The sequence below is a fragment of the Chamaea fasciata genome, unplaced genomic scaffold (assembly GCF_029207755.1).
Source record: "Chamaea fasciata isolate MVZ Bird 193981 ecotype frontalis unplaced genomic scaffold, bChaFas1.0.hap1 SCAF_7, whole genome shotgun sequence".
In the NCBI taxonomy this organism is placed as follows: Eukaryota; Metazoa; Chordata; class Aves; order Passeriformes; family Sylviidae; genus Chamaea; species Chamaea fasciata.
The window spans coordinates 52,063,081-52,088,732 of record NW_027094092.1 but is presented as its reverse complement, the minus strand read 5'-3'; the positions used below and the strand labels follow the sequence as shown (position 1 = coordinate 52,088,732).

Sequence of the window (25,652 nt, the reverse complement as noted above, 5' to 3'; positions counted from 1 at the left end):
TATTAACAGGAACATGTATTATGCAACGTAAGTCAGAATTAAAGCTAAGCCTATTAGCAAGGGTTCAAAACTAAACATGTAAACTGAACGTTACATTACATTTGTGTTGGTAACTTCAAGAAAGAATAACACTCTTGACGAAGCCAGACACATTTTCTGTTTGGTAACAGCCAAGATTACCTGAGGTCGCAAGACTCTCACAATGACTGCTCTCAGCTGCTCATGCTGACGCCTGAATTTCCTCATTTGATCAAGACGACTCTGAAGTTTCCTGTGAGCAGGATTGATGCGCCACACCATCTTCAGGTTCTCTTCCCTTTTTCTCTTCACGATATCTCTCAGCAGAACCTGTAGCTTCTCATATTCATCATCCCAGGTCTGGAATACTTCAAAGCATGCAACCATTACCTAAAAAAAGTTTTAGAACAGGAACTTTAGCTTCCAAATTAAAGGCTTCCTGAAAGCCACTGTCCAATGCAAAAATACAGCAACCAGTTTCCCAACCCCATGAACACACCTTTTCAAATTCTTCATAGGCCACATGCATCAGTTTTCTGGTTCCCAACACTTTAAGCAGCTGAGAGCTCAGATCTCTTGAAATAGCCTCCACTAAACGCAATGCCCTCTGGATTGGGTATTTTGTGTTCCTGATTTTTCTCAAATGGGTAAATATTGCAACAAGGGCCTGCCTGATTTTGTCCAGCTCTGTCGCAGACAGCAAGTCATTCAGTGGAAAGTCTTTCATCAGTGGATTATAGTCATTCACAGTTTCCAGTGCCTGTTTCAGACCTAAAAGGAGAATATTTTAAATAAAACTTCTCATTTCATTGACCACAATCTCTATCTGTAACTAGTCCAAGGTTCCTCTAAACAGAATTGCTCTTTGTTCCACAATGTTCAAGTTTTTACCAGTTTAAGTTCTCTAGGACATTTGAGAAAAACGTTATTGGACAGATATTTTACCTGTGTCAGTATCAAAGCTGACAGTTGCATGAAAACGTTTGCCATGTTTCAGAATGTCCAGAGTCAGCAGAACTTCTGGACTTTCACGTTTTTCCTGGATGCGGTACAGAGCCCTTTCCAAATTTAACCAGAAGCTTATCTCCTGTAATGCAGTGCCTGATGCAGGATCTCGATCTAATTTGGTCACCTTCAAAGTAATGGAGAGAAAGAGAAGGGAGAGAAAAAAGCATTATGTGCTTCAACTGTAAAAACTTGCTGTAACTAAATGTAATTGAAACACTCAACAATTGCCAGGTTTTAATAATACACTCAACAATTGCCAGGTTTTAATAATCAAACCTCAGACAGTTTTGCCACTCATTCTTTGAAAAGTGTAGGAACTTTCAACATGTGACAAGTGTAATTCCTAAGTAGAGATCTCCTAGTAGAGATCCTAAAGATTGGTTTTAGGACCCTCATGTAATGATCTTCAGCACAGCCTAAAAATGTCACATGCCTGCTTTGCCTGAGCAGTGTCTGTACTGTGGTTAAAGGCAGATGAGCCAGGCAAGAAAACAAATGTTTTATGCTCTTTAGTAAGAAAAGACAACTGTGTTCATGAGCAACATGTGTTTCCTGTGCAGAAAGGAAGGCAAAAATCCGGACTAGTATCTCAGATGCTGTGTTTGAATAACACCAGCAGAACAGCAGTTCTTCTGAAAAGTAACAGGCAGAAGTATGAGACTACAAGACAGGGCTGGAGTGACCATCGTGAAGTGGTTGTGCATGCACTGGGAACAAATAACAGAACAGGTCAATCAGATGTGCTCCTCTCAATCTGCTGTAAGGATTTGAGGAACAGTTACAAAATTCACAGGGTTACTACCAGTTACTTGAATCTATTACATTATGTATAACACAGTGATACTCTTGGTTATTTGTAGAATAATTTAGACTAGATTCCAAATTTAGACTAGGCTTAGCCTAATTTAGATCAATGTGTCTGGTGACTCAAAAACCTGATCTCAGATCTTCAGAGTAACCTGCACTAAGCAGCATTTTACCAGTTAAACTGTGAAGAAGATACACAATACAAGGTAGAGAAGTTCTTATTACTGAGTTGCTTTTTTTCCCCTGTTGTTTATTTGGTTACCTTTTGTATTTCTCTAATCCAGCGGTTGACACCAGACTGTAACTGATTAAGGAACAATGGATCCTCAGCCTTCTCACCAAAATCTGTAACTTTTGGTTTTTCTCCACGTTCATAACACTGCTTGGCAACGTTAGTAATGGTTGCATGGATTGGCAGACTGATCTCTGGAATTTCAATATTCTGTTGCAAATGCAAGAGGCCCATTTCAAGCTCTGCAATCTTTTTCTCAACGGAAGGAGCCATCTTATCTCCATCCCTGAAAAAGCACAGACATTTCTATATAAGAAGGCAAACAAAAAACTATACATAACACATTCAGATCTGAACTGCTTCCCCAGAGTCAGCAACAGCATCATATGCAACTGTGTGCTTAAACAATTCATGTGATTCACCTTGAAGAGTCACCATTGTTTGTTATTTTTTTTAATCATTAAACACTTACTTTAGTTCATTAGCACAAAAATGCAGTACTTATACTGAATTACCTGTCTGCTTTGCCAGATTCTCGGATATAGGACTTGAAAAAGGGAGCAACAGCATTGCTAATGAAAGAGTGCAATGTTTCATATGGAGAATCCTCACTGAGAGTGAGCACTCTGAGCTGGGAAGACACTGGTTTGTCGGCATCGATCACTGCTGTACGTTTAATGAACGCCAGGCTACAGAACAGAGAACAGAGTTACCAACCCATCTTAAAACTTAAAACTTAAGTGACACAATAGCTTTAATCTGACTGCAAGTTTAGGAGTAAAATGATAATCATCATACTTCACAGTCTTTCTTCTAAGAGACTTGAACACAAGTCTTCCAAATAAATACATCTTTACAGTTCAGCGAGAAGCAAGCTGAGCTACCAATAAGGACTCTGAAGTAGGGGCACACTAAAGAAAAAACACATTTTACAAAGCTTCAGAGTCAAATATGCCTCAAGATAAGTGACAAATACATAAGAGCCAGACAACCAAAGAATACTGAACCCAAGTTGTGTAATGTTACAGCTGCATGTATGCAAAAATTAATAAAACTTTGTTTCTTTAATCCCAGAGCTAGAAGTCCTAGGTCCACTCCTTTCAGCCTCATGACACACCCTTTTTTATCAAAGCCTCTGATAAAAATAGCCTTGAAAAGCTGTTGTCCCACTTGAATAAAAACACTGCCTGAAAGCACGAGGTAACCTGGAGGTATATTTGTAGGTAAAGCAGGTAAATCTGCTTGAAGAGGTTTTACATATATAGAGTAGAAACGTTAAGATCTATTTTACTAATTCACCTGTTTGACTTTATTCCATAATGAATGTCAGTGCTGATACTGTAGGAAATGAATTCTTTTTCCTCTTCTCCTTCATCTCCCACATCCTCTGCAAAAAAATATAATATGTAAGAAATACTTAATTTCTAACATCTGCCACTCCTTCTCAAACACCTTCTGCTATTACTAGACTATTCTCTAATCTTTAAGCTTCACACCAACTTAATTAACTAAATTAGGTCAAATGTAGCTTTGCAGTATCTCTCAGATGTAGAATGGGTTCATTGTCTTTAAATAAAACTCCATTAAGATTTAGGTTGCTATAAAAATAATAAAACATTACAGTAAATGAATGATAACTTCCATTCTGAGAGAGAAATCTGCAATACAGAATATGCATTTATTTGCAGAGATAAGTTGCCAGGACAACTATACTTCAGTGAGAACACTAAACAGCTGCTTTTTCTTTCAAAGGTGGCTTTGTATTTTCAGACATCTACTTTGAAAATGACTAGGAAATTACGTCTCTGAACAAAAAAGAAAATCTCCTGACAGAACAAAAGGCCAAGCCATGGGAAGCACTCAGGCATTAGCACAGCCAGTGCATCACAGATGATGTAATTGCTGGGGATGTAGGCAGTCCTGCTGCAATGCAGTGATTTCAGTGCAGAAGGTTACTCCCTGTTGGGAGACACACTCTGACTGGACACGTTATAGCAGACTCTGTCCTGCTCTGATTTCCTTCAGCCCTGAGGAGATACAGCCTTAGGCTGTCACATCTGTGGCCCCAAGCAACAGAAGCCTGACCACTGGACAACACAGCACTCGAGACCACAGGAACCCCTATGAGAGCAGCTGGCAGGCTGGGGAGCTGATGATACCAGAGAGCAGCTTTCATTATACAGAAATAAGGCTTCTGCTTTATCATACTTGTAATCAATAATCTACTTCATGCTGTGTAGTCCACGAACAAGATCCAATAACAACAGTGTCAGAGCTCTCCGTATGCTGCTGGAGGCTGGAGATCTGTTAAGTTTGAACACTTGGCTGTCATTCATAAAATCCACTCTGCCCAAATAATTGCTATTAAACCAGAAGACATGGACAGAAATAGGCTCTGTGCACCATAAATTAGTATCTGGCTTTTGAAACATGTAATGAGTCTCTCAATTTCTTTTTATGCATACATATATAACAATATCAATGCCATGAGCCTGGAGATAACTGGTCACCACTAGCTTTATTACTTCCAACCTGAACTAGGGCTAACTATTCTCATGATCCAAGCATAGCAAAAATGCAGGAATCATCTGCATTAATATTAAATGATTTTCTTTAAATCTTATTAAACACTGCTTCATGAATTCATAAAGACAGCTGTTCTTTTATTCTCCTTGAAAAAATTAACCCTACTGAAAAAGAAGTCTTCTAACTTTGGAAGGGGAAAGAGGAGGATAATCTGGAAATAGACAAAAACAAACAATGATGGGGTATTTTTAAGCAACATTTTAAGTTTACAGTGAATAGACAGTGAATGAAAGAACCTTCTTGATGTTTCTCTCTGTGTGCAGCAACTGCAAGGCATGTACCAGGATGTTAAACGGTTTCTGCTGACATGTTAAATAATGCAACATGAAATATGACTTTATTAGGATTTGATATATACAGGAACAGACCCACCAGCACACTAGGAGTAGAGATCCAGAAGCTTAATAGCAGAATTTTGCAGGCTCACGCTGGCAGGCAGGTAGCCATTTACAGACTGCAGGGGCTTGTTTACTAGTAAAAGCCTGCATTATTGATGAAACTTAGCTGCATTTTGTCACTGTTCATTAGGCTGCGTTCTGTGACAGTAAGCGCCTATTTAGCAACAGATTTGTTGACAAGTCATTTTCGAAATAAATAGTCAGTTGCAGCAGCATATGAGTAACAAAGACACTCAAGCCAGAGTCTCAGCAGCAGTATTTCATGCATCATTTGATGCGTTTCCGAACGCCAGCAGCACGGCCACCAGGCTTCGATAACTGAACAAAGGCACGGCAAGGCCCACATCTTCGTTTGCCAACTACGGCATCTCCCTAAATAACCAAGAAACGACGCTTTTTACAGGTCGATTCAGTGTAGCGGTATTTTTTTCCCCCTTATTCCGGGATTTTGGCGCTCTTGCCCTGTTTCAGAGCTGCTATCCGCCCCGCCCAGGAGGTCACTTCCCGAGCAGCCGGCCTGCCGCAGGAGCGGTGCTACGGCCGACTGACGAAGCACTTTCGGTGCCTTTCCAAGCAGGACCGGCCGCGGCCGCAGCCGCAGCACGCCCAGATCTGGCTCGCAGCCCCGCCGCACATCCGCCCGGGCCCCCGGACCGCGGAACAAAGGCGGCCGGGCGGCGGCGGCCAGCGGGACCCAGACTGTGCCGCCGCCACCGCCCGAGCCCGACAGCGAACTCGCGGTGTCCGGCCCGGCGCCGCGCTGAGGCGGAGCGGGCTCGCAGTGCCCGGCCCGGCCATTCCCGGCCGGGGCCGCGCTGAGGCGGAGCGGGCTCGCAGTGTCCGGCCCGGCCATTCCCGGCCGGGGCCGCGCTGAGGCGGAGCGGGCTCGCAGTGCCCGGCACGGCCATTCCCGGCCGGGGCCGCGCTGAGGCGGAGCGGGCTCGCAGTGCCCGGCCCGGCCATTCCCGGCCGGGGCCGCGCTGAGGCGGAGCGGGCTCGCAGTGTCCGGCCCGGCCATTCCCGGCCGGGGCCGCGCTGAGGCGGAGCGGGCTCGCAGTGCCCGGTCCGGCCATTCCCGGCCGGGGCCGCGCTGAGGCGGAGCGGGCCCACGGCGGAGGCGCGCCCCTCCCACCGCGGCAGGGCGGCGGCTGCGGCCGGCAGCGGCCATTTTGCCACCGCGGCGGCTCCGCTCCCGCCTCACCTTTGAGCGTGGAGCGCTCCACCAGCACCGTGTGGACCTGCGGGTCGGAGAGGAACTTGCGCATATGCTCCACGGCGCCCTTCTCCTCCAGCGCGGCTTCCAGCGCCGCCGGCGCCTCGCCGCCATCCTCCAGAAGCAGCGGCACCAGCTTGCGCAGGTGCTTCTGCAGCACCGACACGTCGGCCACGTTCTGCACCGCCGAGCCCGAAACCTCCATGCCGCCCTCCTCGCCGCCGGGGCCGCCGCCCCCGCCGCCGCCGGAGTCAGACATGCCGAGGCAGAGGGACACCGGACAGCGCCGCGCTCCGCCCGCCCGGCCGGCCGCGCCCCGGCTGTGCCCGCCCGCCGCGCCGCGGGGGAGCCTGGGACGGGCGGCCCGCCCCGCCCCGCTCCGCCCGCCCGCCAGCCCCGCCCGGGCAGCGGCCGCTCCCCGCCGCCACCTATTCGTAGAATCACGGAGCGGTTTAACTTGGGAGACGCCTTAAGAATCGCCTGGTTCCAGCACGCCTGCCGTAGGCAGCAACAGCTCCTGCTAGACCGGGCTGCTCAGGGCACCATCCAACGTGGCCTAGAGCACTGTCAGGGATGGGCATCCACAGCTTCTCTGGGCAACCCGTTCCAGTGCTTCGCCATCCTCACTGTAAAGAGCTTCCTCCCAATAGCTAATCTAAACCTACTCTCTTTCAGTTTGAATCCATTCCCTCTTGTTCTGTCACTACGCGTTCTTGTAAAAAGCTGCTTCCAGCTACTGAAGAGTTCCCCGCAGGAAACCCTTCCACAAGGGTTTTATGAGAGCGGTTTACTCTGGGAGGGCGGGATGTAAGTGGAAAGGGGAAGGCAACAGCCTCTCCTCCATTGTCCTGGCAGCAGCACCCGGGAGAGATGGGTTCTGCTGCTGCTGCCTCCTTACCCGGAAGATAAAGCAGGCCCGAGGCTCATTTGTCCAAAGGAAAATAATGTTTATTTCACGTGAAAAATTAACCCAGAAGCCACAAGATCAGGTGGCAAAAATGACACATTCCCGTGAAGAAAGCAGCAGGCCAACTGCAAGGCTTCTTCAGTGAAGTATCTCCGGGGCTTCACATATTCAGCCCAGTCAGCCAGCTGCGCTAATTACAGTTTAATGGATCCAGCACCCAAACCATTAATCCCAGTCTTTTGAGAGACTGCTTCCCAAAAGCAAAGGACATAAAAGGAGACAGGGACAACGGGTAAATCAGTGAGAAAGGGGATTTTAATTGAAAATGACAGACTTTAGAAACTTAATTTTTAAAGTATTTTAAACATCTGTTACAGCTGCTACATCCCAATGTATGCTTGACTGATCGAGGTATTAGGTGAGTTTAACTCACTGCTGCTGAGATGGACAATCCCGTTCCTCCTTGCCCAAACTGGTTGCCCAGGTCCTGGTTGCCATTTGGAGGTGCCTGGGAGAGGGGAGGGGGCAGTGAAATTCTAAAACAACTCCACTGATTCCCCAAAAGTACACTAGGGATGGTGGGTGGCCCACAGGCTGAAACTCCAGTTTTTGCCATATGGAAGTAGAAAAGGGAATGTTGTCCCCAAAAGAAAATCACAGCAACCATACGAAACTGCGTCTGAACCTCCCATGCATTTCCTCAAGAGCTGTGCAGGGAAATGCACAGAGACCACCAGCCCAGGATCTGTTCAGATGTACTGCCCAAGAAGGTAGGATGCTGGGGTGGAATATCCTGCTTGGCGAAGGAAGACCTGATCTGTAAGCCTCTATGGATGTGAAACTCAGCATTAAAGTGTGTATGTCCAGCTATGACACTAGAAATCTGGAAAGCCCACCCACACGTCCCAGCTCCTCCATCTCTACCAAAGGTAAAAAGCATGCCATGCTCAGGCAGGCTCCTAAAGCATTTATGAGTCCAGTTTAACTTTGAAAAAACAGATTTCTGAAGTAATAAAAATCTCAAACATTGTCTGGAAGAAAAATTATTTGTTCAGCAACTAAGTTTCAAATGCAAGCACCAAAACTAACAGAGGTGATCATTTTTTCATGAATCAAACCTATTTAAACTCCTCCCCCCAAAAGGTAATTTTTTGGATGATGAAGAATAGTAGTAGATACTCCTCTGAATACTCTGGTCATAGAATGGTTACTGAGACAGTGTTTGATACAACAGTCACCTATTTCAACTTTCCAAAGTCTAGTTTGCTTGCACCTGATAATTCTTCTGTGTGCAGGCTGTTTCAGGATTGTGTTTCATATGAAAAAAAGAACTAACTTTGCATGGCTGTCTGAATTCCACCAAGGCTATCCTGTACCTGGTCTTGGCTGACAGCTTTCCAATGCAGGAGAATTAGCTACTTCTTATACCCACATAGTTAACACCAGTACAGCCAAGCACCCAAACTTCACTGGTTAAATTAACATTCTGGATGTGGAGATGTTCATTAAAGGGGTGTTGCTAATATTCCTAAGCAATCTAGATACTAGATACATCTCAAGTGTAACTTGGCATCCCTTTGGAGGTGAGCTCAAGCAATGGTTCAAAGTACTGGCATGCTCCTTCTTCTGGAGCAGTCATCATCTGCAGTGCCAAACTGTCACGGAATTTTTGTAGCTTACAAAGCAAGATACAGTATCTCACTGCAGTAAAATTGTTGCCAGGAAATAAGGAGAAAAAGAAGTAGAAGAAAGCAGGACAGGGAGAGGAAATAAAAATGCAAGTAAATATTTATATATATTGTGGCTGACTTGCAGAGAAAGTGGGGTCAAAAATCCCTCAACAAGTCTCATCTTACTGTAGGTTTTAAAATTGGAAATGCTCCATTGTGCAGTAAGTCTTGAATTCTGGTATGTGTGTGTTAGAGTACTTGCAACTAAAAGTCAGTGTAGGTAGAGACTTTGTATTCCTTTAATCACTTCAGCCTTATGTACTATGCTAAGAGGAGCAGGAGGAAGATGCAAATTAAGTTAAAGGAAATTGAAGCAGAGACAAGATAAACCAATTTTTTTACAGAAGTTCTCTTCTGCAGTCAAAGCCTATGGAGAGAAAAGGCTTTACTTGCTTAATCAGAGTGAAAAATAATTTGCCTTTGGTTCCAGTTGATTATGGACATCCTTTTCCTGACCACACAGGAGACCTGGCCCTTCTTACAGGTGTGAGAAGCCACTGAAATCAGTCATCCAAAGGGCAAGATTGCCAATATGACACATTTCCCATATAATTTAATCTAAGACATGTATTTCAGAGAATCATAATGAGAATAGGACTTGTCAAGATACAAGACTTAGTCCTAGCAAGTGCAATAAAATGCATGTAAACAGAAAACATTTTTTTAAGTTATAAAACTTCAGTGGGGAGGAAAAAAGGATTTTTCCTATATTTAACATTAATTTGGTAGGATTTGAGACCAAAAACAAAGGAAAAAACCCCAACAAGTAACCATTTGAGCAAATCACCTCCTTTCCCATCTCTAATCCTCTTGTATCTTAAATTCAACAGGGAGCGTATTAGGAAAATTCCTATGGCAAGGTTTTCATGCTAGCAGGAACCCTCTCAGTGTGTTTTTTTGGATCACCAAAACAGCTCAAGGCAATTATGTGACTTCCCTCTCCCCTCCTCACCACAGGGTCACTGCTCACGAACCTTCCCGTGTGAGTGCAGACCTCTCCAGAGCAGGAGTAAATGCAGTCCCTGCATGCCCGGCTCCAGCTGCAGCCCTGCTGCTCTTCAGTGAGGTGAGGAAGAAATAATGCACTGCCTTCTTTTAGCTCCACAGTGAATTCCTCCTTGGGAGTTTGTTAATACAAAATGTTTAACTACATCAAAGTTTTATTTCATAAAGTAAAAGACAGCTCAAGCCAAGTCTCCTCATAGAAAAGAAACTATAATCCAGGGAGACAGTGATATAGTAATTAGAATGGCATTTCTTAATTAGCTATACAGAGTCAGAGTCTCCACAATCACTGCACACAGTAAGGACAAGATCCAAGGGGCAGAAGTGCTCCACTTTTAGGTGGGTGGCCCATAAAGGGATCCAGAACACTGGGATAACCTGAAATCACAGCTATCTCCTTTAAGTATGTTTGTGAGCATAAAGCAAACGAACACATCTCCAAACACAAGCAGTATGTGCTACACGAGCACCTTCCTTTCCAATTCTACAAAGCCAAACTATGAAAGCAATGCCAAAAAAGGCTTCTGGTCAAAGCCCCCGAGATTAGTACCCTTAGAGGGAAAGGATTAAAGGTAATTTCCTGAACAAGCTGGCAACTCCGTAAAGTATTTATATGGAAAAAAAAGAAGTCACTGCTGTCAGTATTTTAGAACATTGTATTTTGAGATATATTTAACCCTGATTTCCAAAACGGAGTAACTGGATCCTTCGTTGCTTCAATATCTTGTTTTTCATTCATGATTTGATGTGTTTATTACTGAGCTCCTGCAGAAAACTGCTTCTTTCACTACCCAAAGACCTAACTTGTAACTCAAATCTTACATTTGTAACTCAAGCCAGTAGTCCGCTCCATCCCAGGCTCAACCCCCCCCAACTCCCCCTTCCAACTCCCCCAATAACTGAATGTCAGCTTTAGGCAAGTAATTTCCTTAGTTCTTTTTAAGATTTTTATGGATTGCAGAGCAAAGACGACCCTTACTGCAGATTCCAGTTTTTCCCTATATCCTTGCCTCTTGATTATGTATCAAGTACAACAATACAACCCCAGATTTTATGGCTACTTTGCTTTTTGCTACTTTCTGTCACTATAGAAATGTTACAGGGGAAAATACTATGCTATGAAAGATGCATTTTTCATATTTGTATTTTGGAGTATTACCAAATTTTAGTACTGACTGCTGTTCTACAGGTAAAGTTTGCCTTTTCTACCAAATATCAATTATTCCTGCTTTATTTCTTTAACCTAATGGCCTTTCTGTTTTGTTTTTTTTTTCTTTTGTGAAGTTTATGAAGTTAATTTGTACAGACAATTCTGCTAGCAGTGATAATCTGAATATACTCCCAAACACTTTGTGTTAAACTTAGTTTCATGATGAGCAAGTAAAATTCACATGTTCTTTATTTGTCCATATAATACACCTTTTTTTTTTTTAAGTTTTAAAATTAGATAAAAGCATATTAAATGGCAGGTGTATGAAGTTCTTCAGAAACAATGCCAGAACAAAAAATTGAATTACAAAATGTTAAAAAATATGTAGGTACATTTGAACTTAACATTCCACTAACATATAATGTTACAGATATTGTCTAATGAAAAATAATTGTGCCACTTACCTATTTTTGCTGTTTCTAGGAACTTTTTATTCTGTACATAGGACGATTCTGTACAAAATATGAAGTCTACATTTTTATTACTTATTACCATAAAACAAGGTACAATGTATGTACAATATTAAAATGAAGCCATACTAAAGCCACACTAAAAAGACACTTGTAATATTACTTTTGACATTCCTGATGTACAGGTGTAATTTTGGAAAATGGGGGAAGGTATCAGACAGAACTTTATGAAGAACAACAGTCACCAAAATTCTACTTTAATTTTTCTTTTTATTTTGGATGTATTAGTTTTAGAATTGTTTAGTACAAGATGATACGAAATATATAAATATTGATAACAAACATGCTAAACCATTAGTGGTGATAAGATTTTGGAATATTGCCTAAGCAAATGTTCAGTGGCCCAAAACTTCAAATATGCCTCCACAGAGAACTTGAAGCGTCTAAATTACCACAATGCTTCCCTTTTTGGTGAGTGTTTATCTTCAATAAAGAATAAAAATAAAATCTAGACAGTGAAAGATGTTCTTATACGTTGAATATCACACAATCAATCAAACACTGATATACAGTTGGGTTTTTTTTCCCCCTCCCCTTGGATAACATAAGAATAATTCCTTTCAGCAATCTCTTGCACAGACATACTGAATACCCAAAATCAAAGGTAACTGATAATCTACCAGCTAAAGATGGAAGTTCAAACAATGGTATATCAAAATACACAGACGTTGCTTTACACAATTAAAAAAGCACCCTTTTTCCCTCAAAAGTAGAAGGCATCTTTAAACTGTTTTCATATAGTTTATCCTAATGGTAAAGCATTTTCTTTTTCAAGTTTTACAGGAAATGTTTTCAGACACAGTGGACATTCCACTTAAAGGTTGGGTTGGTCTTTAAATTTAGTTGTTGTAAGCCAATATTTACCACTCACAATTTTCTTCCAATAGACAATGTAACAAATATTGGAAATTGAATGTTAAATGCAACCAACAAACAGCAGGCACTACATCTGCACAAGGTTACTATGAATGTCTGCTTTGAGCAATATTTTTTTATGGACGCAGGAGATGTTATACTTCCTTAAAAAGTAAAACAAAACTATTTTTAAAGAAGCCACATTTTTTATCTCTTTATGCATCAAGACATTAAACATTAAGTTATATCATGTTACTGCCAGAGACAAAAGAAACTAATCACCCATTTAGAATAGCAGAAAGAACACATTTCAAACAGCTTGTAAGCAGGATAAGTAAGTCAAAATACTGGCCACCCTGAGAGAAATCAAATATTGAAGACAAAGCACTATATTTTTAAAGAGATTTTCCTCCCGTGCTTTTCCATCTACAACAAAAAGCTCATTACATGCAAGTAATCTTGTGGAATATATAGCAGCATTTGAAGATCATCAGCAACTCAGATGCATTTTCAGTTCACTTGTGAGGTGTATTTGCAGCACATGTGCTCTTTACAACAACAACAAAAATATTTTCACGGTAAAATTATGGTCACTATCTCCTCAGCTCTCAGACTCATTTAAAAAGAAGCAGAATGGAATTCAAGAGTCTGTTTTTTTTTTTTTTTTCCTCTTTTTCATTTTAATAAGCTTATGATGTTGTGTTCATCTTTCAGATAAAAAACTGATGCAACTGAAATCACACATAGTATCTGCCACAGAATATTGAACTCCTAGAGCCCAAGAAAAATGCTGAGTATTAAAAGCTCAGATAAGGGAGAAAACAGTGAAAGAGTTATTTTATTGACTTGAAAAAACTTAAAATGAAATTTTATATTCAGTCTATTCCCAGTCATAGTAAACAAATTTTCATTTTAGGAAAAATTCTTCTACCAGTTCATATCTGGAATACTGGTGCCATATTATACACTAAAGACTGGAAGATATGGCTTTAAATCTACATGAAGTATTAGGATGTGGTATATATAGATAGATATATATATCTTTACCCTAAGTAAAAGAGAAATGAATTTACAGAATTCTTAGGAAGGAATGACGACTGAGGATTGTCATGAATTTTATCAGTTTGTAAGCCATGTTTTATAATACGAAAGAATAACTGTATTTTCAAAACTGCTGGTATATAACAAGACAGCAATAATGTTGAAACAATTGTAAAGCTGAGAAATCCTAGAAAAAGTTTAATACTTATATTTGAAGTAAGTTTACTTTTGAAAACACACATTTATCATTAGTACCAACTACTGGTCATTCACTTATTTAGATGGAAAGATTTTATAGAATGCTTTTCTCAAATACAACTATAAAAACTGCATGTTATCAGCTCATTGGTACTATGACAACACCTCCGGGAAATTGTGTCCACTTGATTATAGTCAACCCAATATTCTGCAAATGGAACTGGGTAATTTACCATTGTTTGAACTACTAATCTTGAGCTGCATACTCTATTAAGTTATTGCCTACAGAAATGGGTTGAAGAAAGTTTTGACTTTGTGTGTAACTGATTGGTATGGCACAAAAAATTAAGTTCTACTGTAGAACTGAGTCCAGAAAAAAAAATTTTTCCTCCAAAATAATATTTCACTATAATAGTTTAATGCCCATCATGTGATAATAATTCATCAGCTCTGCAATGTGATTCCAAGGCTTTCATGGTATAGATATCCTGAGGCAGTTCTGACTTGCGTCGCACAAGAGGACGATCTTTTTTCTGATCTTTTTGTGCCTGAAATAAAAATAGAACAAAGTTAGCCAAACACACTAATTACTAAACATTACTTAAGGGTATTTTTTACACATCAGTATGCTCACTTACAGGAAAAGAAATAAACATCTGGAAAGAAGTTTATACTTTCTCCTCTTTATCCTACCAGCTATGCAGTTTCATGTGTTAAAACCAACTTTTTTGCTAAGAGGAAAACTAGAAACAACTATGAAATTCTATGCTATTAACAATCATCACATCACTACCATTTTACCAATGTTCTCTCAAAACCAGACAATATTCCTAACAAAGTATCTTTAAGCTTTATACACTAATTTCCCTTTTTTTTTTTTTCTTTCTATAAACAAGTCCTAATAAAAAAACTGCCTGGCTTTTACTTAGCCATTTATTTACTGGCATGTTCAAGGTTAGTAAGTCACAGTGGTCTAATTTCATTGTGGCAGAGCATTCACAAGATGTGCTCACATACGTCTCATACAGAAAAAGAATTCCTGATCTACTTTCCTCAGTCAGTCAATCACCTCTTCAGTAGGGACAATCTGCTATACTGCCAGCCTCTGGCATAAACCTTACTTCCACTGTAACTATACAATCTTTATGTAGCTGCTCATTTCTGAAGCTTAATTTAAGAAACAAAGCTGTCCTTTTGACTGCCCCTTTTTTTTTCCAACTCTTAACTGTAGCAGCCCTTAGCATCAACAGATGATGGTACTTAGCAAGGGATATGTAATTGTCTGTCCAGTGTCCTCTCAAAGACTGATGGAGGAATGCTACCTAGCCTGCTTTCTGCAATACTCTAATCCTTAATCAAATATTTTCCTGCCTGGTGATCCAAACTTATCCATCCTCTTGCAGGCTCAATTTTTCTAATAGTAAGAATTCCTGATTTAAAACATTCTATTAGCTCTGCTAGGATAGGATCTTTCTCTTTGAAAACTTGGCTTACAGTCTTTTAGTCATCTCACTTCTTGCACACTTTGTGAGCAAGGAAAGGAAGAAAGCATGCACTTGGAGAGACAGCTGAGGAATGCTTGAGCAGTTCCAACCCAAGTTTCAGAATTTTGTTTACAGTTTGTTCATTTTCCATTACTTCTGTTTTTTTAAGTCCCCACCCTTCCTTATAATCGTGGGTGGTGGCAAATCAAGCTCATTCACAGGGATATGATGCAGCAGTTTTCCAGCTGGAGTGCTACTAAAGAAGCGGTATATAACGCAAATTTTATAGCTCATAAAGTTGAATTATTTGTAGAAAAGAAGGTGAGACCTAGATGAGAGATCCTGGTTTTAGTCTGGGCTGACGTTAGTGCTTCTGCATTTTATATTGTATAATACTAGCCCAAATCCTCAAACTCTTCCAGCAGCTGGGACTGGGAATTTGGTTCTTAACTTGTCCCAGCTACTAGCACAAAATTCTACCCTGGCTGCTTTCCTTCTAAGAACTGATGTTGGAGCACTCAGACTCAGGAAGTAGGAATTTTAATGCTCACTGGCCAGGACAGAAAGTGAACCATGGTCTCATAAACTGTGAGAAAATAGTTAATTGTTAGGAAACAGGAGAGTCAAAGATGGACACTATGATCAACCCAACTCAAAAATTAAGCAGTACTCATTTTTTAAAATAATTTTGAATGCACCTTTCTCCACTAGAACTGGTTCTAGGCTCTGGAACAAGTGAAAGGAGGCCCCTTTCTCCCTCATGTGGGCCTGCCTAAGCTATCCAAAGTATGAAGAAAGGCAGAGGTTTAGAAACTTTATTCGGCCCAGTGCTCCTCACTGACTAGCTTTATCCATCATTCCCACTGAGGGGAATGCTACTCTTGTCCACTGCCCTGGAGAGGGATGTAATTCAGCCACTATTTACATGTAATGCACAGGGATCCACAACAGACGTAAGTGTTTAAATGACAGCAATCCTTGAGTGTGCCCTAGAGGTATTCCAGCATTTCTTTTAATTCCAACCTTCACTCAAAATGCCATGTAACAAATAATAAGTTAAATATAATATTGCAGGATAATGACACTGGAATTTTAAAACAGAAATTTAGGAGGTTATGTTGACCACACGCTCACTTTTCTTAAATGTATTTTTGGGTACATTGGTTCAAATTAACAGACTTTATCTCTAAACTCAACTGTTTTTTCTGAGTCCATTTCTGCAGTCTTAGACTTTGTTGGATTTAGACAGATTTATAGTACTATATTTTACATATTCCTTCCAGAAATCTCAATGATGCTGCAATGTTACCTGGCATCTCTCCATTTTCAACCAGCTCCAAGTTGAAATCCCTAGTTTCAACATTGGTATTTATAATTCCACTGAACTGATGTTAGATTTAAAAGACATGAATATTACTGAGCATTAACTAAAGACAAAAGGATGGAAATGACCTTGAGAGTCCTTGCCCTGCAGTGGGTAATAGAACCTGACAGATGGTGGACTGAGGAAGAAGACCCATGAGTGGGCAATACACACATTTTACATATTTTTTTTTAAAACACAAGAGTTTTAACCACTATGAAGGCTCTGAGTAACAAAGAAAAAAAGTATAAAATATAGTCAGATTCTAGTACAGACAAGCTTTTCTTATGAAAAATCAGACCCGTTACATATAGAAGAGACTAGAACATGATGTGGAAGATTTTAGCTATAGCCCTCACTATCCTTAAAGCATAATCACTGTTCTCATAATGACACAAAAAGCTATTCCTAAGTGTAAATAAAAACAAAGTTTCTGAGAAGAAGAACCTTTAAAAGACATTACATAGCAGATTCACAAGCATTAGAAACATAACACTATTTCTGGCTGCTACACTATCACTTGAAAGTAGCAGCCCTGATGAAGTGTATTACTACAGAACAAATGGTTACTGGGCTGAAAATATAAGCCAAGTTTCTGATCAGCCATCACTTAAACAAATTAATTCATAAATTGGAGTACTTTGCTATCTTCACAAGGCTTTACCTGACAAGCCTCTTCTTTCACTGTCTTTTTCAGTGTCTGCAAATCTTCAATTAAAGGCCCGTCTGTTTCCATTGCAACAGGACTGTTCAGCAAACTCGTGTCACTGTATGTTGGGTACTAATAAAACGCAAAATGTTAAAATAATCATTCTTAGTCGTAATAACTAAATACTAGGAGTGTATTTGAGCATTTGAATGACATGACTACTTATTTGAGATTAACTTCAATATTTAATGCTTCCAGGTACTAAGTAATAGATTTTGGAATGGAACTCCAATACTTTCACACTTGGCAGAAATATCCTGCTGAAAAATGCAGTCAGCATTAAAAAAAGATGATTTGATTATCTCAGACTCAATTTTAAAATACTCAGATTTTGTCAGTACTGCATACCTACTCTGGCAATCAGTTATCTGAAACCTTATTAATATATTGTCAAGTGCTCTGTGAACAATGTAGTAATCCAAATACAACCATTTTATTTGCTGATGCAATTTTGTGTTGGAAGAAAAAATACAGTTAAAAGCTAAATATACCTCATACACATCTAATATAATTTCAAACCAACCCAAATATATAATATATAATATAAATTCAAACCAAAATATTAAACTTTTCTGTCTTTGGAAAGTAAAACATAAACATATAAAAGTCTTTTAGGAATTAAAAAACCCCAAAATCTTTGTTGTCCAGTAATCTCAATACATCAGATCTTAATTTAGATTAGCTATATTGTTTTGAATTCAGAACTTATATACACTTATACATACAGACCTTTTCATCAGTTTTTCCTCATAAATATTTTGGTATCTGAGTGTACCAATAACTTAACGGAGATGAGTAAAATTTTTAAAAAATGCTAACAGCAAGGATTTAATGAATTTAAAATCTTAAATGGTACTTTTGTGTCATGCAGATTCAGGAAGAGCTCTGAACAATAATAATCATCAGTCATTAAACAAGCTAAAAAGTTAACAAACATTCCAGGAAAAAAGAACCTCCTAAAATCCATTATCTAGAGCACTAAAAGCATTTATATCCTTACGTCAATTCAGTGGAACACTCAGTAACTGTCATTTTAAATTTCTTCCAAATATTAGCTTTCTTGAAGTAGACTATGCAGAACATACTGTATACAGGTGGTGTTAACCGGTATCAGAAAATGTATTTACAAAAAGTTCCTTACAAAGAAAAGGAAATTTATACTGCAGAACTCTGAATTTTTCTACAACTCAATCCACTTATTTAGCCAACATATAATAGCTCATCATTTGTGATAGCAAATGACCATGTATATCAAGTACTCTTCAAGCAAGGCTTTTATATGACTTATGTCATTAGAGAAATGTTTTGTCACTCATAGTCAATTACTGCATTCATATGAATAGTCCTTTTTGATTCATTTAATTGATCTGTTGTCAGAAAAAACCTGACATTTTATTAATTTAAATAGATTTTTCTTAAGCAGTTTAGTAATTGTTCCCTGACAAATGACCCAAGAGGAAAATAACATTTATGAATTTCCTCTTCTTAGGAAAAGAGATTACCTCATACTCCGTTTTAAAATAGCACTGAGATCAGCAAGTGTCCCACTTCTGTCTACAGAGTACCATTTCTCCCTCTTCCACCACTTTAAACGCAGCTAGATGGTGTTAGAAATACGCAGTACATTAAGTTTCTTGCTATAGTATAATAGAATTCTGGCGACAAAGTAATTTAAATGTTTGGAGGTTTTTGGTTCATAGCAGAAAACTATATGACTGAGGTAAAAGAAAACTGGCAGCAATCTCTAAGCAAATGCAGGGGGTGGGGAACCCAAGCCAAACCATTTCCTTCTCCGAAAATTTCAAAATAGAATGAATAGTCTAAAGGACCATTGTTTCTTTATCACCATTTGAGTCATATCAAGTAATGCTACAAGTCATATCAATAATGATATAACTTGTAGCATTGATACTTGTACTTGATAATTACATATCAAGTAATGACAGGATATTACCCTTTAGGAAAGAGGAACAGGTTCACCAGCAGACTGGCCCAGTGCAAGTATGAGAACAAATGCATCGGAAAAGAACATACAATATTACTTTTATCCATTTGACACAAAGGAAAACCGACCAGTCAAAACTCACAGTCTGCAGAAAGATCTCTTTCATAATACACTGTTCGCAAAACAGCTTTTCAAGAGAAACCAATTATGGCCTCTCTATATTTTTTCATAATTTTGCACAGTAACTTTTAACTTTTCAAACCACAATATGGTATAAGTCTTATTATAAGGGAAGGAAAAACTGGTTCACATCATACTTTTCAGAAACCGATTTTTAAAAAAATAATTACTTGCACAAGAGAAAGGTTACAAATTTGAAAAGTACTTTTATTGTGTATCTTTCATAATACAGTTGGTGAAATTCCTTTATTTCCATGATCAGTCAGACCTGTTTTCCCCACTGATATTTAACAAAATTAGAGTATTTAAACATGATCATGTTAATCTTTTCTAAATACCTGGGGATTTGATTTGGCTAGATTTTCTATTTTAACCCATGCTTCTTCCCGTTCCTTCAATTTTAGCTTCTCTCTGAAAAAAAAAAAAAAATTCTAGAAGTAAAATAATTCAACAAAATAAATTATTTAGCTATACCTGTGTGAGCCTATTGGCTAAAACACCACTGTTGACAGGATAATTTGCATCGCCCCATGATCTCAAATCACCAATTAAAAGGGCAAAACCTCAAAGTCTTCTCATGAAAGCAACAAACTTGCTGATAACAGTTTATCTTTAGTACATGGACATAGTTAAAGGTAAAAATTAAAACAGAAAGAAGTTTTGGTCTAGGCTGAAAGCATATTTGTGTTTTATTGACAATATTAGAATTTTGTATTGGTAAATAGGAAGTCAATAACTGACCATGAAAAGGGCAGAGACTTTTCCTTATCAGCCCAATGGCTGCAGGTAATAGGTTAAAGGAAAAGGCACCCGAGACATTTGCAATTAAACTATAACAGAGAAGTACCCAACAAAACCATGCATATTCTAGGGTATAGCAAGAGGGATAACAAAAATACCTTTTTTTTAAAATAAAGTAGAAAAAATTTGTTTTCTTATGCCTAATGCAATTTGAAAATGCAAAATCTAGGGTTTGTTTTCCTTTCTTTCTTACAAATAAACATCTTCTTGCAGAGACTAGAATGAACACCTGCCGTTGAAGGCTGGTAGAATTTAAAAGAGTTTTGAACTAAGACTGCTAAAAATGCTCTCAATGCACAGAGCAGATGATCCAAATGTCAAGAAAAAAGGAAGAACAGTTATATCCAAGCACATACACAATTTACCTCCAACTCTCAATTAAGTTAATTCAAGATGGAAGGTAGAAACCCCTTAACCTTTCCCCTTCTCAGTTCTGATGTGATGGGAGATTTATTATTTTGGTTTTATATTGCTAGCTCATCGCTCAGCCTTCTGCTTCAGTTCACACACAGAATATCACCCAAAAACTTATAAAACTGAGAGAAGAAAAGATCTGATATCTCACTTAAAAGGGGTTGCACTTACTTGCAATCAGGGAAAAAAGCATTAGTGTCTTTTTTTGAGGAGTCAGTGGTCATATTTTGTCATCCATAAACACACACATCTTAAGAATTCGTTACAGTACAAGTTCATTTCTTCTTGAATTCTAATATGGAACTTCCAAACTTGGACAAATCAATCCACATTGAGAATCTGTACTACTTCCAGTATACCAGTGTAAAATAGGTGTCTAGTCTGAACCACTACTTGAAAGAATCTCTGTTTACTTTGAAATTTAAAACAAAACTCAAATCCAGGTATTTTCAGTAACCACTAAACACTTCCAACCCCTAATATGAGACCGAAACTATTAATTCTTCTGACTTCTCTATCTCATTTTAGCAGGATTCTTCCATCAAATAAAACCTGTACTAGACACCTGCACTACAGTAGAATAACAACTTGATTTCAGGTAACTTTTATAATAATATGAAGATATGCTAACACACAATGCAATGCTGAAAAATGCTGGGAAAGTATTTTGGGACAAACTGAGTGACAACATGAAAGGAAGTAACACTGGGTAAATAAAGCATGCAAAAATAAACACAGGATGTGAACTAAACCGTTTAACAGATCCTCTACACTGGACTCCACCATTAGCAGTGTCCCTCTCAAAAACTTAATTTTTACGAAGATGGTGACCCTAGAAGTATTAGGTCTAAGTCTACATGAGACACCTTATTGTTAAGAAGATTTACAGTTCACATATAACAAGAAGTTTCAGCAAGTCAACTTTGAGACAGCTGAACTGGAGTCAGATGGCCAACTTCCCACTAATGACACCGTGGTTTTTCAGAGCTAAAGCACTCCGAACAGATCACTCAAGAACAGACAGACACACTGACATGAAAACTTACTTCAGTTTTTCTGCTTTAAATTGCTGTGTGCAGTCATCGAACAGTTTTTGGTTCATCTCCATGAAGAGTTTCAGAGCATTGTATATCAAGCCATGTATTGTCCTATAAGTAAAACTTCTGGTTGAAACTCAGAGTACTTTAAACTTTGAAATCTACTTTTTCTGGTCAACAGTAGCCAATAGCCTACATAACTGGAAAATTACATCATTTCAGAATAAGTGGAAACAAAATTAATTAGCGGAAGTTTCAATTTACCCACAAGAGGCCTAACACAAATATTAGAATTACCAACTTTGAATGCAGTTTTCTTACTCTGTAGTACTACTCATCACTTACGCTTCTGATGTTTGAACTTCACTCTTAATACTACGTGTATCAATACAGGGCTAGTTGTGAAATTTAGTAGCTGACACTAATCCCATGAGGGTTATTAGAGAAAATGCAGTATGACATTAAAGATCTTGATGTAAGTAACTTACTGGCAACTGATAAATTCAAGAAAAGAAGAGTTAGTGATTAAAAGGAGTGTAAAAAAGACCCCATAACTTTTGAAAACTGCCACACAGCAACAGCACTCACTTCAACACAATTATGCCAAAACTCTTTAGAAAAGTGTTAGAAAAGTAAAGTTGAAAACATCACAAAAATTACACAGAAGCAATCTGCTTTATGAGGCACGTTTACAGATTAATTCACAGTTCCAGGCTATAATGTACTGCTGCTCAAAAAGCAATCCATTAAATGATTACTTTGCATTGTATATGGAATTACAAGTAAGAGTGCAGCTGTACTGGGTAGCATGACTTTTGCTCAGAATAAAATGAATGCATGACCTTGAAACTCAGAAAAAAAACAACCAACAGCAACCCACATTTACTATGTGCAACTGCATCACTGAACTGGAATTTTATTAATGAGTACACTATTTGTTACTGCTTGCACCCGGCGACAGTAAGCAATCACTTTAACATGACTTTATTTTCCATTTCTTTCCCAGTGTTTAATTGCAGACTGATTACTCATTCTTGGCCAGCCCATCAGCAGTCCTGAATTCACAGCTAGAGCCAGACTGGGATACTGTCACCATCCCAGCAGTTGCACAATAGCTCAAACAAAGAGGCACTTTACAATGGAACAGCTGCAGAAGGGAGCTGACCAGGACTGTTTTCAAGCGTAAGTACTACGTTATTGTGGGGGAAAAAAGTGAAAATAATCAATGGAGAAAGAAGAAAAAAGGCAATAAACAAAAAGAAAATAAAAAGGGAAAAAATGATGTGATCTACAAGATATTTCAATAGAATGCAAAAGAAATGCAAATCAGCAAATAGGTTAGTGATCAGAAATCAAAGTTAGTCTTTAGAAGTATCTGAACTACGGATGAGTGCCAAATTTGCTCCATATTTATAGAAGAATGTAATGGATTAGATGCACTAAAACACTCTTTCTTGTTTAATTAAAAAAGGAAAAACTATCTTCCACAGTTCTTAATACTTCCTAAAAATTGACAACAATCCAGCAACTTCAGGGTCATAGAATTAACAGCTCAACACACTGTTAAACTAGCAACTCACAGTTCCAAATTCTTAAACCTAGAACTACACGTAAGTGAAGTAGCAGGAATTTGTACAAGTGTTTCTTACTTATTCCAATGCGTCTTTGAATTCCGGTACAAGGATGGAAACATGATGGGTAAAATCTTTGCTGCATTATCACTAATTAAACTCATAATATATTCATTATTCCAGTAGTATAATGCTCGCTCTGCAACCTAAGACGACACGAAAAAAGGAACACTTCTTCAATCTCTTACAGAGCAAATAATTATAACATTTGGCAAATATAAGGGAAAGGTAAGAAAAGTTGCAACTCAGACTTGGATTTTTTTAGTGCTAATGAGAGTCATGGAGCTGATGGAAAGAGATACAGAAAAACTGTTCTTTTCCTTGCTAGGAACATGATTCAATCTATAACCCATGAACTCTGAAGCAAAGAAATACTTCCCAAAAGAACAAGTATTTGTAGAACTCGTATTACGAGTAATGAAATGCAAACACGGTACTGAAAAGGTTCAGGTAGTTCTGAAAAAAGAGTTTTTCAGCTTTTTTATGTTAAGCATAACACTGAAGTAAATCACCCAACATGAATGCACATACTGCACTCTTGAAAAGAAACAGCAGAACTAATGTTTGGATCTCTGCAACTTAACATAGAATTGAAGACTTCTTTGCAACAAACAAAGTTCATTATGGTGAATAATAGATTACAAATCTGCTTTACAAAAATTCTGATACCATTGTACATGCAGTAAATACAGACCTGAAAGTGTGGACTGGACACACATTTGGCTAGCTGTCTGAAGAGAGGTTCCATAACTTTAACAAATTCAGATGGTTCAATAACATCTAAAATTTCTTCTAGTTCATTTAAAAACATGACTTCTTTTGGACTGTGAGTCTTTGGCCAGTACTTCAGCAGTGCCATTACCACCTGAAGAGACAAAGATAAAATAATTTCATGATAATTTCACTTCACCTTGAACTGAATTATAATGCATTAGTAAGTCTGGTACTTTAAGCAGAACACAAAACTCGTGATTTCTTGTCTCATGTAACAGTAGTGATCAGACTTGGTTCAGTGCCACAGAAATAACTGTGGTCTAAACTCTACAAAGGTCTAATAGGTCTTAATAGGTCTAAACTCAACTTTCTATCCCTCAGAAAACAAAGTTGAATGTCTAAAAGACATGTTCAAAAATAAAACTCAAAATACTAGAGAGAAGACCTAACATCTAATTTAATATGATCAAAGTGCAAATTCGCTACTACATTATCAGGAAAATCACCTGCCACTTAAGTGACAGCAGCTTTAAATCTCTACCTTCTGGGGGATGTAATCCAAAACTCAAGCAGTTCAGTTCTATTAATATATTTTAACAAAGTATTTACTATAAGTGCCTGAATTGACAGGTGACCAACTACTCTAGGTATGTTGCTTTTAAAACTTTGATTTGACTATCTTACTATAATCTTAGTCTTAACTTTCTTCATGATTAATAAATTATTTACCCAGCTTGCTTACCTAGCAAACCACGAACACTCAAAACACCATTCTATATTATGATTTTTAAATACAAAAGCTATAAGCAATATTTAATACAATCACTGACAAGACAACTCTGAGAAGTAAGTGCTTCTTTCATGTATGTATTATTTAATCATGAAAGCAGACATCATATCCTCAATGAAGCCTTGGTTAATACACAGATTTTAAAAAGTAAGATGTCAAAAAGTCTCATGTGACAATTGTAAGGGGAAGAAAAGCATTTAAATTTGAAAGGACTCGGATCTTTTGAAGAGGAACTCAGTATTTTGCTGACGTGTGTGCGAAGTTTTTAAAGAAGTTGCAATCACATACCAATTTAGAATCAAAAAAGGAAACAAACTTGGTTGCTTATTACTTCAGATTTCTACTAGAAAATACGCAACATCCTATCTAATGTCTTGAAGAAAGCTAAGAAAACAAGATCTCATACAGTACAAATGATAGACTATATGACATTTGCTAGCTTATTAAATATTAAAAGCTCCAGCTAGAAGAGAACTCTTGCTCAGGTGCATACTTCTATTTGTTTCAAGAAAACCAGTTTCCATTTTACAGTGGAAATGGTCATAATTGAATAACATGCACTTCTTTAGGAGCAATTGATTAATTGATCTACTGATTAAACAGATTACTTCTTACCTACTTGATACTGGGTGTAATGAAGCAAACCACTAGATTCTATAGAGGACAGTTAAAATTATTCATCTATGCATCCAGACCAAAGTCTGATTTTGCCCAAGGTTGGTAGACATGAACAAGATCTGATTCAAAACCCTTGCACCAACAGGTAGCTCTGTGTCAGAAATCTGTGTTCTATCATAACATCCATCTCACAACAGAGCACAGTTCAGGCAAGATAATTTCTGACTAAACTGCTTCTGGATCCATCATCTTCCATCTGCTCAGCCAGAACAAAAGAAGCCGAATAAA

The 25,652-nt window shown here is 38.6% G+C and overlaps 2 protein-coding genes across 4 annotated transcripts in view; both read right to left on the bottom strand.

Moving 5' to 3' along the window:
* The window catches only part of DYNC1H1 (dynein cytoplasmic 1 heavy chain 1), a 45,429-nt gene extending 38,867 nt beyond the window's left edge, over positions 1-6,562 (bottom strand). Inside the window, exons 1-7 of the mRNA XM_066188824.1 lie at positions 6,251-6,562; positions 3,365-3,452; positions 2,581-2,754; positions 2,096-2,351; positions 964-1,150; positions 518-789; positions 181-408 (exon numbers count right to left, since the gene is read on the bottom strand). Of these exons, the coding sequence (XP_066044921.1) occupies positions 181-408; positions 518-789; positions 964-1,150; positions 2,096-2,351; positions 2,581-2,754; positions 3,365-3,452; positions 6,251-6,521 (1,476 nt within the window). The 5' untranslated portion in view covers positions 6,522-6,562. The remainder of the gene's footprint in view (positions 1-180; positions 409-517; positions 790-963; positions 1,151-2,095; positions 2,352-2,580; positions 2,755-3,364; positions 3,453-6,250) is intronic.
* Positions 6,563-11,285: 4,723 nt separating this feature from the next.
* The window catches only part of PPP2R5C (protein phosphatase 2 regulatory subunit B'gamma), a 76,981-nt gene continuing 62,614 nt past the window's right edge, over positions 11,286-25,652 (bottom strand). For all 3 annotated transcript variants that reach the window (XM_066188821.1, XM_066188823.1, XM_066188822.1), the window contains 6 exons: positions 23,937-24,107; positions 23,261-23,388; positions 21,621-21,722; positions 19,698-19,770; positions 17,190-17,306; positions 11,286-14,226 (listed from right to left, as the gene is read on the bottom strand). In XM_066188821.1, coding sequence (XP_066044918.1) covers positions 14,095-14,226; positions 17,190-17,306; positions 19,698-19,770; positions 21,621-21,722; positions 23,261-23,388; positions 23,937-24,107 — 723 coding nt within the window. In that variant the 3' untranslated portion in view covers positions 11,286-14,094. The remainder of the gene's footprint in view (positions 14,227-17,189; positions 17,307-19,697; positions 19,771-21,620; positions 21,723-23,260; positions 23,389-23,936; positions 24,108-25,652) is intronic.